Here is an 18,799-nt window from a genome sequence, read left to right on the forward strand (position 1 = left end):
GGCACATTATGGCACACTAACCTGTCAAAAGAAGCCCTCCAGTGCTGTGCTGTCAATGCTCCAGTTGGTCCTGGGTGCTTCCATCTACTCTCAGTCTACCTACCAGGTTTAATCTGTTTGGCTGCTTATATGGTCAGGACCTGATGACAGAGCAATGCTGTAAATGTACTCTGACCTGCACATTACTGCTGACAGGTAGGTAGAAGCATTTATGACAGAAGAGACAATTAGGGTATCTTCTGTCATAAAAATCCTGCCTGTCAACATTATTTTTAAATGTGAATTGAATTCTGCTTTAAATTGCACTTTAAAAGAAATGAAATTATGTATAATTCTAACATTGGTTTTCATTCACTTTTGTTATATAGGGGTAAGGCAGAAGATGCCGCCAACTGGAGGATCGTCCTTGGGAAGCATAACCTCAACCATACAGAATCTACGGAAAAAGTTTACAATGTGAAACGCATTTATAGACATGAACGCTTTCGCTATCCCCATTTGAACGAGCTGGACTATGACATTGCATTGGTCAAGCCTGTGGAGGATATACTGCCTACTCACTTTATACAGTATGCCTGCCTTCCCAAGAAAGAAACAACTCTACGTCCAGGCCATTTCTGCTGGGTAACAGGATGGGGAGACACCAGAGGTAATCTGCTTGTACCCTAAAAAACTAAATAATAATACAAGTCTAAGTTCAATCTATCTATATTAACCTAAAAACTATAACAGCTCAACAGTGTGGGGTTCAATGTTTTGTTGCTTCTGCCTTGCTGTCTGCCCCATAGCAGTTTTTTATGCTACAGGGCGTTACGTACACCAGTGGTCATCAACCCTGTCCTCAGGGCCCACTAACAGGCCAGGTTTGCAAGATAAGTGAAATACATCACAGGTGATATCATTTGCTGCTCAGTGATTGCAGTATTCTAGTCTGCATCTCCCCAAGGTAATACATAAAACCTGGCCTGTTAGTAGGCCCAGAGAACAGGGTTGATGACCACTGACGTACAATATATATATATGTGATTCGGCTCTTCCAGATAGGGGGCGCCTCACTCCCACTGTGATTATACACAGTCGGAGCTGATCAGCGGGTACTGCGGAATCGATGTCTGCCGCCACCCATTCGTTACACAGTCAGAACAAGTCAGTGGGGAAGGCATGGATCCTGTGTTCCTGCAAAGCAGGGACATGGATCCATGCCTTCACCTAGTAAAAGCACCTCCCACACAGTACACAAAAATAGGCTAGTCACAGATTTAACCCTTTGATCGCCCTAGATGTTTAACCCCTTCCCAGTCAGTGTCAATAGAACAGCTATCAGCGAACATATTTTTAGCACTGATCACTGTCTATGTGTCACTGGTCCCCAAAAAGTGTCAATTAGTGTCACAATGTCCGTCGCAGTATCACAGTCCCAATATAAGTCGCTGTTGGCCACCATTAGTACTAAAAAAATATATATATATCCCATAGTTTGTAGACTATAACTTTTGCGCAAACCAATCAATATACACTTATTGGGAATTTTTTTACCAAAAATATGTAGCAGAATACTGTGCATATTGGTCTAAATTGATGAAGAAATATGATTATTTTTTAAAAAAATGTATGGATATGTTTTATAGGAGAAAGTAAAAAATATAGTTTTTTTTCAAAATTGTTGATAATTTTTTGTTTGGCTACAGCGTCGCATGACCGCGCAATTGTCAGTTAAATGAATGCAGTGCCATATCACAAAAAATGGCCCGGTCAGGAAGGGGGGTAAATCATCCCAAAGTCATTTGGTTAAAGCAGAACCAACCCATTGATTTTACGGTTTCAAAAAAACAGTGACATTCTCAGCATGCTGGAATTCTACTGTCACATATGCTTCTGCTCTCAACCGCATCAAATGGCTGGTTTCATAACTGATCACATACAGTTGCAGATAAAACAGAGGCCAAGTGGCAGCTTCCTTGGCTGAAAAGGATGTAAGGGTTTAGTTCCTCTTTGACTTATATTATGATATGAATAACACTGTTATTTTTAGACATTTAAAGCTCAACTCCGGGCAAATAAAAAATAAAATTTAACAACTTTCCAACCACCCCATGCTGCACGATGGCCGCTCTGTACTGGATCACGTATCTGATACGTGAGCGGCATTTCTGGGTAGGGGGAGAGCGCGCACACCTGGTGCAATGATTCATTGCCGGCACATGCTGATTGGCTCCATCATTGGGGGAAGGCAGCTCTGTGTTGTAAATAACACAGAGCTCCGAACACACACAGGTGATCTTGCTGTTTTTTATCCCCTGCAGTAAGATCACTTAGTAAAAGCAGCACATAACACACACAGTAAACATTGTTAGGAACATATTTAACCATTTGATCACCCTTAGCCCTTGTACACACGGTCGGACATTCCGACGGAAAATGTCCGATCGGACCGTGTTGTCGGATAATCTGACCGTGTGTGGGCTCCATCGGACTGTTTCCGTCTGAATATCTGACAGACAACCTTTAAGAGCTGGGCTGTAAAATTTTCGGACAACATGATCCAATCGGACTTTGTCCGATCATTTGTAGAGAGTTCCAATTGGACAAAGTGCCACGCATGCTCAGATCAAATTCCTAGACCAAAGCTATTGGCTACTAGCCTGAACGTAGTCCCATAGTAACGAAATAACGTCATCACTTTCTGAACGATCAGATTTTCCGACAACTTTGTCCGACCGTGTGTATGCCACACCAGTTTCGGACAAAATCCCTCGGACAAAATCCGATGGATTTGGTTGTCGGAATGTACAACCGTGTGTATAAGGGCTTAGATGTTAACCACTTCCCAGCCAGCGTCATTAGTATAGTAACAGTGTATATTTATTAACACTTATCACTCTATTAGTGTCAATATTAATGTCAGTGTCAGTTAGTGTACCCCCAGCCAGCGCCAGCTAGTGTCAGATTGTCCGCCACACAGACCCACTATAAGTTACTGATCACCGCCATAAATAATGCACTTATTGGGATTTTCTTTTACCATAGAAATGTAGCAGAATATATTTTGGCCTAAATTAATGGAAAAATGTAATGGTGGAAGACAAGGCCTGTAAGTGTTATTGAACAACAGTGAAGAAAAATCAGGTTTCTTCCCTTGGCAAACAGGGCTGCTAGGTGTGTCATAGATATGCAAATTTCAATACTGGAAAAACAGAAACACTAATCCTTTGGCAAGTAGAATCTCATTTATGCAGGGGCAGTCCATCCATTAGGGGCGTCCGGGCCCACCCCCTCTCTCTAGGCCACCCCCTATATGCCATCACAGGCCATAACCTATTCATGCGTCCGGCCCCTTTCAGGACACCGGGCGTATGAATTACAGCAGTCAGAGGCTCTAACAGGCTTCAAAATAGGGTGGGCTCGGGATGCAGAGAGTGCAACTGGAGCCCAGCCAGGTGTGTTGCAACAGTGAATGAAAATTCACTGTTGCAGCACTGATCCTCCTCCCGGCCAATCGGGAAGCAGGTCTGATACCCATCACTTGATTGTCTGAAAGGACAGGCCATCCTATTGGATGCCTAGGAGGAGGGGAGGAGATGCACAGTGGAAGCGAGGAGAAGAGCCTATGGCTGATGTCTGGATGCTCGGTCCCTGCTGATGCCTGGATGTCCGGTCCCTGCCGATGCACGGTCCCCGACGATGCCTGGATGCCCGATCCCTGCTGATGCCTGGATGCCCGATCCCTGCTGATGCCTGGATGCCTGATCCCTGCTGCTCCTCGGATGCTCAATCTCTGCCGCTGCTCCTCGGATTCCCGCCGCCTAGATGGGGTAAGTGCCAGTGGACCGACTGGCAGACAGCGGGGGGGGGGGGTTTGCGCTGCCGTGGGGGGGGGGGGGAGGTTGGGTGTTTGCTGCCCCCAAACAAAAAATCACCAGCCGCCACTGCATTTATGTATTTCATATGTATTTGACTATTTGTCTGGAGTTAAAGTGCCAGTAATGCACCTGAATAAGGCCTCATCTGAAGTCCCAGTGTGAAAGCCCGTTAGAAAAAGTCCTGCAAACAGCATCTATCGGGCGGTTTGCGAGCGGTGTATACACCGCTCCTCCACTGCCCCTGCCCATTGGCAGTGGCGCTACACTGGTGCTTTTAACCCCTTTGTAAACCCTTCTAGGGAGTTAAAAGTGCCCTGCTCCCCCCTGAAAAAACTAGCAGCGCTTTACCGCTACCATTCCCGCCCCAGTGTAAAAGGGCTCTTATTGAGTGATTATTTCACGTTCATATCATTCATAAATCATTTACCAGATTAGGTTAAAGAACCTTTAGAGCTAATCAGAATTTGGATATTATTGTTTGGCATAATAAAGCATGAATATGACTGTCTGCAAATGTAACTGAACTATCATTCATCTGTGCACCCACTACTAAAATGAGCCCCTAAATATGTTTTATTTAGAACTGCTCACATATAAATTGCGTATAATAATAATATAGTGTTAAACATTATTCCAAGTGATCATTAAGAACATGAAAGTTGTTGATTTATTCGTAAACTGTGATTCAGTGAAGTTCCCTGGCTTCTTAACAGCCCCTGCTTCTCACTCACTCAGATCAGTATTTAATATTTATTTTTGTCTCTTTAAATATTGGAAAACCTGATCAACAGAATTATACTGAAGAACAATGAATATCCCTTCTAAAGGTCAAGTTCACATATAAAAATCGCACTCTGTTCATGCAATCTGCCATTGGTGTCAATATTAATTTATGATACCCCAAAACAATTTGCAAAACATAGTACGGTTGCAAGAATCAGATCACAAGGGTGTGAACAGCCATGCAATCCGCTTCCAGTGCGGCAAAAAAAAGACGCTTGCAGTGTAAATGAACCTCATACAAAATGGGCTCAAATCACACTGTAAAAAATCGCATGTGATTTGAATAGGAATGCGGTGCAATTCCAATCCGAACCACATGTGGTGTCTCCCACCACAGATATGTGAACCTAGCTTAGACTAAGTCCGTTCATTTTGAACATGATGACTTAAGATGGGACTAAAAAAGGAAGTTCAATAGCCAGTAGCCAATAGCTTCCCTTCCATCTTATTTGGTCCGTCGGATCAGCATACAGACGAACGGTTTTCCCGTTGAGTCCGTCGGACAGATGTGAAACATGTTCTATTTCTAGGTCCGTCTGATTTCTTTAAGCAAAAAATTATCGGATTAGCCCACACACGATCGGATTGTCCGACGGACTGATTCCGTTGGACCTAGTCTGCCGGAAAGTCCGGTCGTGTGTACACGGCATAAATCTATAGAAAACTGTCCATATTTGAGAGATTTTAAAGTGTTGGGTTTTAAAAATGCCCCATGAGCAAAAGTTTTACATAGGTTTATCCAAACCAGAAGGTGCTTTTTCATTACAGGCGCCCAAATAAAATGTGTGTTCTTGCTTTACTGTAAAACCATGCCATAAGTATGCAATACCTGCCAGTAGCTTGGACTTCCGCATTCCTGATGGGAAAGTTCTGCAGGCTGATCTCCCCTCTGCAGCGTTGCCACCCATCTATGCATACTCCAGTTCTGTCTCCTGAACGGTCATGACTACACATGGCATTCTTTGATCACCTCAGCTCCAGCATGCCCACGTAACATTTACTTCATTAAGAAATTGTTTTACTTTACAGGAAATGCCAATTACAGTTTATAAGCAATCAATCCGAGGATAAATATTAGAAACATGTGTATGTAATATCATTTTTTTTATTTTTATTTTAATGTGGTCATGTCACTGCAAATTCTCCAATCCGCTCTGAGCAGTGGAAAATGAGAGCGCACAGCAGCGATTTCAACTGGTCACCTAATATGCTGCTGCATAGCCTCATCCTACAGACCAGGGCTGTGCAGAGAAACAGAATATGAGTCATGTGACCGTAATAAAAATTGCTAAAACAAGGTATTAATGATATTTGGAATAGCACATTTAGGAATGGATTATTTACATTAGCCTTCCCAACCTGTATGGCAAATGGGATGTAGATGGGTATACTGACATTAAGGAATGCGTTTACTAAAAACAAACAGACTGTGCACTTTGCTCCAAAGCTTAGTAAATGAGGTGAAACTTTACTTGTAAAAAATATGCAATCACATGCGAGGAAAAGAAAAAAAAACAACATTTGTGCTTGTACATGATTGGATGATGGAAGTCAGGAGAGCTTCATCTCATTTACTAAGCTCTGGAGTAACTGCACTTGCAAAGTGCACAGTATTTTCCTTTAGTAAATCAGCCCCTTTAAGTGTCTTTTTGGATTATGTAAACATAAAGTCTTGTAGAAAAGAAAATGTAGCTACGAGTTTCCTAAATGCTATTAATTAACACAAATATTTGATCTATTCTATAGACTGAAATTAAGACAGAAATATGTTATTTAATCTCACATTTCTGTGCCTAAAGGTGGAAAGGAAAACTTAACACTGTCAGAAGTCCTTAACCAAGCCAAGTTGCCCATCATTGACAACAAAACTTGCAAGCAGAAAAAATTCTGGGGAGAAAGAGTACGGGAGTCAATGATTTGTGCAGGTTTCAGAGACTTTGGAGGATCTCCTGCTGCTTGCCAGGTAACTAACCATGAATTTTACATTGGTGAACCAATTTTATTATGAAATATTCCTACACAAAAGTAAAGATTTGATTTCACAACACATCTGTCCTTATGGTGGAGCTAAGTTGATGTTGATTTATAGTGGCCATTTGGATAATTATTATGACTCATAAACATTAGAAGAATTAGTACATCATTAAATTGATATTATCATTATTTAATTACCACCATATAAATATTTCCAATACATAATTACAAAAAATGTGTGTAGAAATGTAGAATGAAGGTCAACACACCCAACATTTTGCTTACTTTTCAAACATTACTGAATAAACCTGCTAAGAATACCCATATATAAGAAATTAATATCATTGTTATCTGTGCAACAATCAGCACTAAAAACAAAAATCAAATGTATTGCAACTTAACAGTTTTTAGGAGTAGTGGCTACATTTGTTTTCTTTTGTTCAGGTTTTGTTTTTTTAATTTTCACCTAATAACCCTTGGTTTATATATGCTTTAATCCAGCAAACAATGACATACCATATATGTGGTCTTTATTTTCACCTCACTTAAACCTAAAAGCTAAAAATGCTACTACGCTGCACCCCAGGGTGAAGTTTCCCAGGTAATCTGCAGATAGCTATTAAATCCCTTATTGTAGTACGGCATCTAAAAATCTAAAGGACCAGCAGGTACGTGTAAAGCCACGCACACACGTAGCCGTCTGTCCGACGTACTTAGTCTGGCGGACTTCCCGCCAGACTGTCCGTCGGACTTTCCGTACGGGCTACTTGCCCACACACGGCACTTTTTCAGCGGACTAATACGGCGACTAAGTCCGCCGTACTATCCGCCCTACTTTTGAAATGAACGGACTCGCCCACACACGCGGAGGAAAGTCCGCTCATTTCAAGCACATCTCCAGGTAGGCGGGGCCCGCGAAGGAGACGCCGCCGCCTGGCATGGACTTAAAGGGGAACCCCAACGCCGAAAAAAATCGGCGTGGGGGTCCCCCCCAAGTCCACAACAGACCCTTGTCCGAGCACGCTACCCGGCCGGCCAGGAAAGGGGGGCAAGCAAGCGTCCCCCCCTGAGCCGTACCAGGCCGCGTGCCCTCAACATGGGGGGTGCCTTGTGGAAGGGGGGGGCTGCGCGCCCCCCCCCCACCCCAAAGCACCTTGTCCCCATGTTGATGAGGACAAGGGCCTCTTCCCGACAACCCTGGCCGTTGGTTGTCGGGGTCTGCGGGCGGGGGGCTTATCGGAATCCGGGAGCCCCCTTTAATAAGGGGGCCCCCGGATACCGGCCCCCCACCCTATGTGAATGAGTATGGGGTACAATGTACCCCTACCCATTCACCTGTAAAATAAAAGTACAAAAAAAAACACAACACACGAGATAAAATACTTTATTGCACAGCTCCGGGGGTCTTCCGTCTTCGGGGGTCTTCTCGCCGGACTCCTCTGCTATCTTCTTGTAGCTCTTTTGCTAGCGGAGGAGTCCGGCTTTCTTCCTCGCCGCCGGCCTCTTCTTCCGACTTCGGGGGTCTTGTCCCCCTCTTCGGTTTTTCTGCCGGCCACCGCGCCTTCTTCTAGCTCTTTTACAGGCGGTGGCCCGGTCTTCTGTTGCCGCCGCCACCTTCCGTTCTTCTGTTCTTCTCTTCTTCTTCAGATGTTGCCTCGCCGAGTCCTCCGCTCACAATGACAGGGAACGGGCGCGCGGCGACTTATATAGGGACAAGGGGCGGGGTCTTCGGTGGATGTCACATGGGTTCATGTCACATGGGTTCATGTCACATGGCGACAGTCCCAGCATCCTCCGGGACTGTGACATCGTAAGGGGGCGGGGTCACCATGTGACATGAACCCATGTGACATCCACCGAAGACCCCGCCCCTTGTCCCTATATAAGTCGCCGCGTGCCCGTTCCCTGTCATTGTGAGCGGAGGACTCGGCGAGGCAACATCTGAAGAAGAAGAAGAACAGAAGAACGGAAGGCGGCGGCGGCGGCGGCAGAAGACCGGGCCACCACCTGTAAAAGAGCTAGAAGAAGGCGCGGTGGCCCGGCAGAAGAACCGAAGAGGGGGACAAGACCCCCGAAGTCGGAAGAAGAGGCCGGCGGCGAGGAAGAAAGCCGGACTCCTCCGCTAGCAAAAGAGCTACAAGAAGATAACGGAGGAGTCCGGCGAGAAGACCCCCGAAGACAGAAGACCCCTGGAGCTGTGCAATAAAGTATTTTATCTCGTGTGTTGTGTTTTTTTTGTACTTTTATTTTGCAGGTGAATGGATAAGGGTACATTGTACCCCATACTCATTCACATAGGGTGGGGGGCCGGTATCCGGGGGCCCCCTTATTAAAGGGGGCTCCCGGATTCCGATAAGCCCCCCGCCCGCAGACCCCGACAACCAACAGCCAGGGTTGTCGGGAAGAGGCCCTTATCCTCATCAACATGGAGACAAGGTGCTTTGGGTGGGGGGGGGCCGCGAGGCCCCCCTTCCCCAAGGCACCCCCCATGTTGAGGGCACGTGGCCTGGTACGGCTCAGGAGGGGGGGCGCTCGCTTGCCCCCCCTTTCCTGGCCGGTTGGGTAGCGTGCTCGGACAAGGGTCTGTTGTGGACTTGGGGGGGGAACCCCACGCTGATTTTTTTCGGCGTTGGGGTTCCCCTTTAAGTCCATACCAGGCGGCAATCCCCCCGTGTGTAGCCTCCGGCATACTTTTTTGACCCGAAAGTACGGCGGACTTAGAATGCCGTGTTGCACTCCAATCTTCCCGCCAGACTCGCATTTCGGCGGACAATCCGGCCGTGTGTATGCCAGTCCGCCGTACTTTTGAAATGAGCGGACTTTTCCCGCCCGGAGAAAAGTCCGCTCATTTCGAGCGGGTCTCCAGTTAGGCGGGGCCCGCGAAGGAGACTTCTCCGGGCGGGAAAAGTCCGCTCATTTCAAAAGTACGGCGGACTGGCATACACACGGCCGGATTGTCCGCCGAAATGCGAGTCTGGCGGGAAGATTGGAGTGCAACACGGCATTCTAAGTCCGCCGTACTTTCGGGTCAAAAAAGTATGCCGGAGGCTACACACGGGGGGATTGTCCGGCGGACTTGAGTTTGCCGGACTTTTCCACCCGCTTGTTTGATCGTGTGTACGTGGCATAAGTAACACCACCAACCTCCTTTACACAGATCATGCATTGATGGAGTTCTTCTTTTAATACCTTTAAACATGCATTCAAATTTTTTCTAAATGTCAGCATGGTTGATTATGCTATGCTCAATTCATTTGAGTCATAGCATAAACCATGAACAGAACTGTGTTTTCTGAAATTAAAATTTGAATGTTCCTACAAAAACATCAATAAATCACAATCTGTATATAAATCACCAGTTGTCGTAGTTGTTTCTTCAAAAGTCATCATAAGATTCCCTGTGACCATTTGAGATTAATAAATTCCAAATTTCATTAAAACATTTTGTGAATTGACTTTTATTGACAAATTTATTTTTGTGCAGTCCAGTTAGAAAGAATGTAATTCTACAATGACTACTACCAAGCAAATATATATTTGTCTAATTGCTAATCATAGTAATTCATTGAAATCAATCAGAATCTATCTTTACTGATCTGACTTCATCACATTGAATTCTAATATGATATGGATAGAAAAAAGAAAACTTTTTCTTGCAAGTACCTGAAAGTAATTTTTGTTTCATATACATGTGTGTATATTGCAATAATAAAAATAATCACATGGTTAACTGAAGAGGCATGGGTCAGAAGTTTCTTCTGATGTGAAATCACCCCATTCCTTAACTTGATGCATGGCAATCCTCTGAAATCTAGTAAACAGACATGCGCATGACAAAAAAAAATTATTTGGATATATCCAAAATTTATTTGGATATATCCAAAATTTATTTGGATATATCCAAATCTCCAAATAATGAACCGCACATGTTTACTAGTAAACTGACAACCTACAAACCAGCTAGAATGCTAAAACTAGCTACTACCACAGAGGGCATGCATGCCTCTATCTAGCATCTTAGCAAATACCAAGATTAACATTCCCTTAAATCTTCCAAACTCATTGTTAGACTGTTTGAAGGTAAAATCTGGATAGAGATTTTCCACCAATTTAAAGAGATTTTAATACAAATGAGACCAGGTGTTATCAACATTTGTTTCAAAGATGTGTATCCAAAAATTGAGGACTTTGACATGCTCAAGCACTGCACACTGTATACACAATCACAACCCTAATCTCTGGTTACTGAAATCAAGACACTTATGATCAGAGAATAATGAATACTTTTACTATGACACTTGTTACTGTGATGTTCCACCATTTATCACTCACATACCAGTTATGACAATACATGGTGTTCTTGCCTGTATATAGCAATTTAGAAAAATATATTTATCCAGAATCAGAATAATGACTGAAGTCTGCTTTCTGACTACTTTATACAGTTTGCTTTTTTCATATTGGTAATCCTGAAAATAAAATAAAATAAAATCTTTGCATTTGAAGTCATTTATACTTTTACATTAATTATTGGATCTACTCAACGTTTTTTATTGTGGGAAGTTATATCATGTTGGCATTTCAGTTCCCAGTATAAATAGCACAAGAAAGCCCTAGTTAAAACTGATTACTAGGTTGGAATGTTCATTCTATTATGTCAGCGGGCTGAATCAGCAGCATGAATCAATACTATGTGTACCGTCACAGTCTTTTCATGTGTGGTTCTGTGTGCTAGTGTGGGTGCCCCCACAACTCAGACTTGGAAGGGGAAAAATTAATTCCACTATATAGGCATCAGTCACTTTTTTAATATACATATAGGTATAATATTAATCTGAAAAACTAACAGGCTTAATTCATAAGGGGAAAAAGCAATGTACAAAGTACAGTAACCCATAGAACCAGGTCAAATTTCACTTTTTGTTTAGAGCAGATAAAATAATGTTAAATTAAATTGTTACTGCCTTGGAGGATTTAGAATGAAAGGGTGCCAAGTTATTTCTTTCTCGGTTAAAATGGAGTTCAGGCTGATATTTTATTTAAGAAAAATGGGAGTTAATTTACTAAAGGCAAGTAGGCAGTTTTCTTTGCAAGGGAATTAGCATTTTGCTAGGGATTTTTCTCCAGAGCTTAGTGAATGAGGTCAAGCTCTGCTGACTTCCATGACCGAATCATGTGCAATAAAAAATGTTGTTTTTTTCCTTGCACCTGACTGAATTAATGTTCATCACATTCATTAACCTCGGGCGCAAATTCCCTTGCAGTGTGAACAGCCTATTAGCCTTTAGTAAATTAACCTTGTTCTAAAGAGCTTTGTTTCTAGGCAATACATATTTCCTGTTAGATCCTTGTATGATTACGGTGTATTTTGTTGGGTTAATTCAGTAAAGAAGTGCAAGCAATAATGATGATGCGCAAAATGCAGTTCAGTCATTTAACTTTCAAAATTAGGGTTGTCACAAAATATGTCTTCTTTGATTGCTACACGTGACTTTGACCAATGCATTCATTTGTTTATTGGCTTAGCAAGCAATCCCAGATATTAGGAGCTATTGAGACAAATATTTGTCTCCAGGTTTATGTACTGTATATCTTAAGTATAGATAACCACTAAAAGTCACTGATTGTTGTTTACAGGGAGATTCTGGAGGGCCACTCGTCTGTCAAAATGGAAGAGAACGTTGGGAAGTCCATGGGATAGTCAGTTTTGGACCCATTGGTTGCACAGTGGAGAACAAGCCCAGTGTTTTCACTAAAACTTCCACCTATATTCCATGGATTGAGGCCACAAGAATACGTGATTTCTTCCTACACTAAAGGCAGAAGCGGAAGCTCAAATGTGGCAGCTGTTCAAATCTTGGATTGTAAAAGGGATTTATGCTTATTCTTCATAGCAGGGATTTAGTCTTATCACATGGCACAGCTTGTGCATACAACATCTTCAGCGTTGTTAGATTAGTGTGCAGTCCGGTAGCTACTTGTTTTTGAAGTCAGCAAAGATAGAAAAGGCCAGTTGGCATAGAGGTGAAATAAATGCAGTATCTTGTGCTCTGCACAGATCACAGATCTGCCATATGCAGCTACTTACAACTGTAGCCTTTCCTGTCCAATAAAACTAAGGAGATCATGTAAATGCTAAAGTGACCTCAATCTGTGTACATCAAATATTTACACCGTACGCACCTTCCATTTCAGATAGATACAATATTACCTTCTAGGCCATTTTTATATTTTATTTTATAGATGAGGAGTAGAGGGTGACAACATTTTGCAGATAATAATGTTGTTTCTGGCATTCTAATGTTCTGTATTCACCTGTAAATGTTGTTTCTAGAGGTTGTCACTTTGGCATTCACTTAAATCCTTTACTTTGTGTTATCTATATACAGTGCAAAAATGATACCACAGCTTTATGTCAATGGACTACATGAGAATAGCAGGGTAATTCTTCCACAAAAGAAGAAAAAATTAAATACGTTTTTATAGTCTGTACTCCTTTATATAGCACAATGGCCCTGATTCATAAGGACTTAATAGTACTTGAGGTACTGAGCATTTGAGTATTAATAAATGAGGCAATATTTCTTGACTTGTCAATTCACATGATGCGAGTGCCAAAGCAGCTTCATGAATCAGGCTCTGTAGTTCGATTCTTACTAACATTAAAGCCCATCTCCAACCAAAACTTTTTTTTTTTTTTCGTTTTGGAAAAAGTGTGGAAGGGTTAGAATCTCTGTCAATGTTTAAGGTCATCGCCAGATCCATCGAACAGCAGGGGTCCAGTGTGTGATGGTTCACTGTTTCGGGTCTGATTTTAGCCCAAATTTTGGACTGAATTTGGACCTCAAACGGACCAAAAAAGTACACTTTTTCCAGCAAATCGCCCCAGACTTGCTGCAGAGATATGTGAACTGGCTCCATAGAGAGCCAGTCACATTCTCCTGCTATGCGAATTGGATGGGGGGAAACCCCCATCCAACCCGCATAGGTGTGAACCCAGCCTAAGTGCTGTCTGTGTCTCAATTTTGGAAATTTTCCTCACTTCTTGTAGCAAAATCTTTTACTTCTTGTGGCAAAATCTTTTCAGTTTCTGTTCACATGCTGGGTGTCAGAGAGTGGAAAATTGAGGGGAAATTCAACCAACGGCATATTTTCTAGTACAAAAAGAGCTACAAGGGGATATCTCTTTAAAGCAAAACTATACACACCTCCACTCCAGGAATGCAGGGCCCTGGAGCTTCCTGCCAGCCCCTGGCCACTAAAATAAGCCTTTATCGGGGTTTTGACCTTTGGTGATTTTGATTGGTTTGGCTTAGATTACATAATTTCTGTTCATTCATCTCAGCAGATGCTGAAACTGTACACCATACAAATAGGCAGGTAAGAATTCTGTGATGCAGTAGAGAAATAGTGGTAGCATACACAAAAGCTTCCAGTTTTTTTGTCAAGGCCTAATTGAGCAAGTTTAAGTTAGAAGCTGACTGGCTACCATTAACAGCTGCACCAGATTTTTTTTTATTATTAAAGTTCTATTTTACCAGGGATGTAGATTGTATAACCTGACAGAAAAAAAACCTCAGTAGGACATAGACAGCATTTAAAAAGTTTCTAATTCTTACCAGCTTTAGCTAAAACTAAAAGAGAAAATTTTGACTCAAGTCAGGCTTTATGACCAAAGAGTCCTATACCGTCAAAACATACTGTAAGCTTTGCAAGATAAAATACAATAAGATTCAAGCCTGCAGTAATACTATTCTAAAAATGCATCTAAAGTGTATCCACAATCAGAACTTTTTTTTAATATACATATAGAATAGGAAAGGATTAGCAGTCAAAGGCTCAGTTGTAGAAATTTCCACTTCCAGTCTGGTAAAAAAGTTGTCACCTGGACAGGAAGTGGCAAAACACAGACAGAAGTAAAAATTCTTTCTTTTAAGATAGGTAGGGGATGCTAGAACCTTTGTAAGCTTTTTATTGTTGTCTGTCTCCGTGGTGCATATGTTTCTCAATCCCTGTTTACTAAAATGTTGTCCCCAGAACAGAAAGTGAAGGGAAATATCTCTAAAGGAGCCAGGGCTTCCAACCTTTCCCAATTCTATCTAGCAACACAAAAATAAAAGTTTTGGGTATACAGAAACTTTAAAGAGGAATTTCAGTCCCCTTTTGTGTGGATCTAGCTCCTCAGGCGCTGCCATTATGGCACATGTGCAGATGTGTCATGCCTTCAGGTCCAGGCAGAGTCCTTCGGCACAGCACATGTTTAAAAAGTAGTGAAGTATTGGGGCTTCCATAATAGCCGTCTTTTTGCAAAAAAAATCTCAAAAATCTTTTAAATAAGGAAAAAATGTATATCCAATTATGAGAGAGGGAGGGGGGAGGAGGCAGGGCAATGTGAGAGTTAGTTTAGGGTCAAGATCTGCTATAACATATCTTGGAATAACAGCTGCAATTTATCCATTACTCATACTGCAATTAAACTATAAAATGAATATATTCATTGTCACATATTATGTATAAAATAAATATACTGTACTTAAATGTTTGATGTATATTGGCTTAGATCAAGCTATGCTGACCAAACAAAATCAGAAAACCCAAATTTTCTCTTTTATTTTAGATAGAGGGAACTCTCACTGGCCTACTGAGAAAGTGGAATTTGAGAAAGATTTTGACCCTTATTCATGGTAGCAACTTCACTTCCACAAAATACAGTTCAATACCGCTGATTTTTATTTTAAGGCTGGGTTCACACTATCACTGCATCCGTCTCACAGCAGGATCCGGTTCACCGTTTCAGGTCCAATTTCAGCCCAAATTTTGGTCTGAATTCGGACCTGCAACAGATGAAAAGAAGCTCAGCTTAGCTTTCCCTCAGCTAAAGTCTTTTTACGTTGTGCTTAAGACTTTTTGCACGTGGTTGAATTGCACTTGCATTTCACCTCGAATTCTAAAAAAAGGCTGACTTAGCGCTTGTAGCCACCCGCGTAAAGACACATTATTTATTATACATACCGGTGCTATGCATCACTTCCCACTTACATGTATCTGACTGTATACTACTGTGTGTGCTTTGTTTGTTTTACCTAAAATCTATTAAGTTTGCTGTTTATTCAGACTAGTATATTTTTCTATAATACCTTAGAGTAAAATAAAATGACTCTATATCTTAACTGAAGAAATTCAGAGTGGACACACAATGTGACTGAGCTGTCCGAGAACAAAATGTAAATTTTTCAGACTGGGCTTTGGTCGTTCAGTATATGACTTAATAAAATGATACATGCAATTTTCAGAACTTTGTGTGCTTATTCTCCTAATAAAACAGTATTAAACCCTTGGCTCTTTTTGGTCTAAGTTGTTGAGCACAAAAAATTAACATCCCTAGTAAATTGTTTAAGATTCTTACCCCAGCACTTGCAGTTTACAAATTTCAATGATATTGACTCCCTGAATAGAGATGGCCTTGCGGTTCGCCTGGCGGTCAGTTTGCGCCGAATTTTGCTCGTTCACGATTGGCCAAACCGGCGGACTTCTGGCGCTGTTCGCGGCGGCCATATTTGTTTACATTGTGAAGAACTTTGACCCATGACACATCCATCATGGGGTATAGGACAGCCAATTGAGACATTTCAGCACATGGACAATTGGACATACCCCCTACCTTATAAATAGACCTAATCTGGTGGCCATTTTACATTCTGTCTTTTGTCAGTGTAAGGACAGGACGCTGTGTGGAGCAGGGACAGTTAGTTTAATCACTAGCTATTACTATCAAGTCCACAAAGGTCCTTTTAAGGACTGGTATAGGTGTACAGTATATAGGGTTGTAATACACTTAGAATATACTTTCTTTCAAAGATACAAAGTATATTCTGGTACACTGCTGCTGACTGCTGTGCTGCTGATTGCTGAGTGCACTGCTGACCGATTCTGAGGCTGTCATTTGTCAGTGTAGGGACAGGACGCTGTGTGGAGCAAGGACAGTCAGTTTAATCACTAGCTATTACTATTAGGTCCACAAAGGTCCTTTTAAGGACTGGTATAGGTGTACAGTATATAGGGTTGTACACGTATAATATACTTTCTTTCAAATATAGAAAGCATATTATACTTGGCTGCTGAGCTGATTGCTGCCCGATTCTGCAGCTGTCTGTTATCAGTGTAGGGACTGAGGGACAGTTTGGTGTTTGGAGCAGGGACAGTCTGCAAATCACTAGCTACTAGGTCCACAAAGGTCCTTTTAAGGACTGGTATAGGTGTACAGTATATAGGGTTGTACACGTATAACATACTTTCTTTCAAATATAGAAAGCATATTATACTTGACTGCTGAGCTGACTGCTGCCCGATTCTGCAGCTGTCTTTTATCAATGTAGGGACTGAGGGACAGTTTGGTGTTTGGAGCAGGGACAGTCTGCAAATCACTAGCTACTAGGTCCACAAAGGTCCTTTTAAGGACTGGTATAGGTGTACAGTATATAGGGTTGTACACATATAATATACTTTCTTTCAAATATAGAAAGAATATTATACTTGACTGCTGAGCTGATTGCTGCCCGATTCTGCAGCTGTCTTTTATCAGGTTGGTATAGGTGTACAGTATATAGGGTTGTACAAGTATAACATACTTTCTTTCAAATATAGAAAGCATATTATAGTGCACTGCACTGGTGTGTTGCTGACCGATTCTGCAGCTGTCATTTCTCAGTGTAGGGAGGGACAGTTTGTTTTTTGAAGCAGGGACAGTCTGCAAATCACTAGCTACTAGCTAGCTACTATTAGGTCCACAAAGGTCCTTTTAAGGACTGGTATAGGTGTACTATTTGGTGTGCAGTATATAGGGGTGTAATACACATATAAAATACTTGCACATATAGAAAGCATAGTATAGTGCATTTCCACTGTGCAGCATTGTAACTGCTGAACGGTTCTGCAGCGATACTACAAAGAGTGACAAACGCAATAAAAAAAAAGTATTATAACTGGTGTGATAGACCAGTGGCCCCCAAAAACGACAGATTGAAGCGGGGTGCTATATACCTTCTTCCACATACATACTGCACTTCTCTAGAGACTTTTGTCACAGGGTCATTTAAAAAATGACAGGCAGAGGAAGAGGCAGGCCCTTCCGCAAGGGTAGTAGGGGTAGGGCAGGAGCAACAGACTTGAGCCAAAGTGGCAAATTGCAGAAGGTGCGTGCGATTACATCAAAGGACGCACCAGACTTGGTTGAGTGGCTCACTCAGCCTTACTCTTCTGCACCCTCCTCATCCTCTCGATCTGCACCCTCTTCTTCACTCTCTGCTGTGTGCACCCCCAAAGACACTACCACCAACACCACCACCACCACCATATACCCTCCGCTTGAGTCACAGGAGTTATTTTCCAATCCATCACAAGACATTGCCGATGCGTAGCCATTCTTGGCATTGGATCAGGAAGAGGAGGTAGCAACAGCCGCCACTCAGCAGTCTGACGACAGTACCCACATCAGCCCAAGGAGGAGGTTGGTCCCCGGTGTTGCTGCCTACTCCGAGATCTCTAATTATAGCAGTAGAGAAGGTGACGTAGATGAGGACGTGTCTAGTGATGCCACGTGGGTGCCCACAAAAGAGGAAGAGGAGGGGAGTTCAGAGGGAGATATGGACCAGCAGATAGGGAGGAGAAGCAGGCAGAACTTAGATTGCACAGGAAGGACAAAGCAGACTGCTAATGTATCAGGAGCGAGGCATTAACCATGTACAGTCACACCTGGCGCTCCCAGGATGCCGGCACATGGCTCCGCAGTGTGGGCTTTTTTTAACGTGTCCACTGCTGACAATAGTGTTGCCATCTGCAGCCTTTTCAGTCAACGCATAAGTCGCGGTAAGCCCAACACTCATCTAGGGATGACCGCCTTAAGAAGGCACATGAGCTGCCATCACCGAGCCCATTGGGAGCAACGGAACCCACAAAGCCACACTCCAGGCTCTCACTGTCCAGCCTCGTCTTCTACTTCTCCTCTCTCCTCACAATTATCCTCCACTCCACCTTAGATCATGCCATCCTCACGTTTTTCTGGAAAAAGGCAGGCTTCCATGGGCCAAATGTTCGAGCATAAAAAAATGATGACTCCGGATAGCCCTCTTACCCAATGGTTGACGGCTGGCTTGTCAGAACTGATAGCCCACCAACTACTGCCA

The 18,799-nt window shown here is 42.6% G+C and overlaps 1 protein-coding gene across 1 annotated transcript in view; it reads left to right on the plus strand.

Annotated features, from left to right (window-relative positions):
* LOC143930512 (elastase-1-like) overlaps positions 1-12,750 on the plus strand; it is a 55,779-nt gene extending 43,029 nt beyond the window's left edge. Inside the window, exons 4-6 of the mRNA XM_077454870.1 lie at positions 369-649; positions 6,443-6,606; positions 12,255-12,750. Coding sequence (XP_077310996.1) covers positions 369-649; positions 6,443-6,606; positions 12,255-12,434 — 625 coding nt within the window. The 3' untranslated portion in view covers positions 12,435-12,750. The remainder of the gene's footprint in view (positions 1-368; positions 650-6,442; positions 6,607-12,254) is intronic.
* Positions 12,751-18,799: the final 6,049 nt, after the last annotated feature.

Source organism: Lithobates pipiens, unplaced genomic scaffold (genome assembly GCF_037356315.1).
Source record: "Lithobates pipiens isolate NorthernLeopardFrog02 unplaced genomic scaffold, aLitPip1_a1.2 Scaffold_25, whole genome shotgun sequence".
NCBI lineage: Eukaryota > Metazoa > Chordata > Amphibia > Anura > Ranidae > Lithobates > Lithobates pipiens.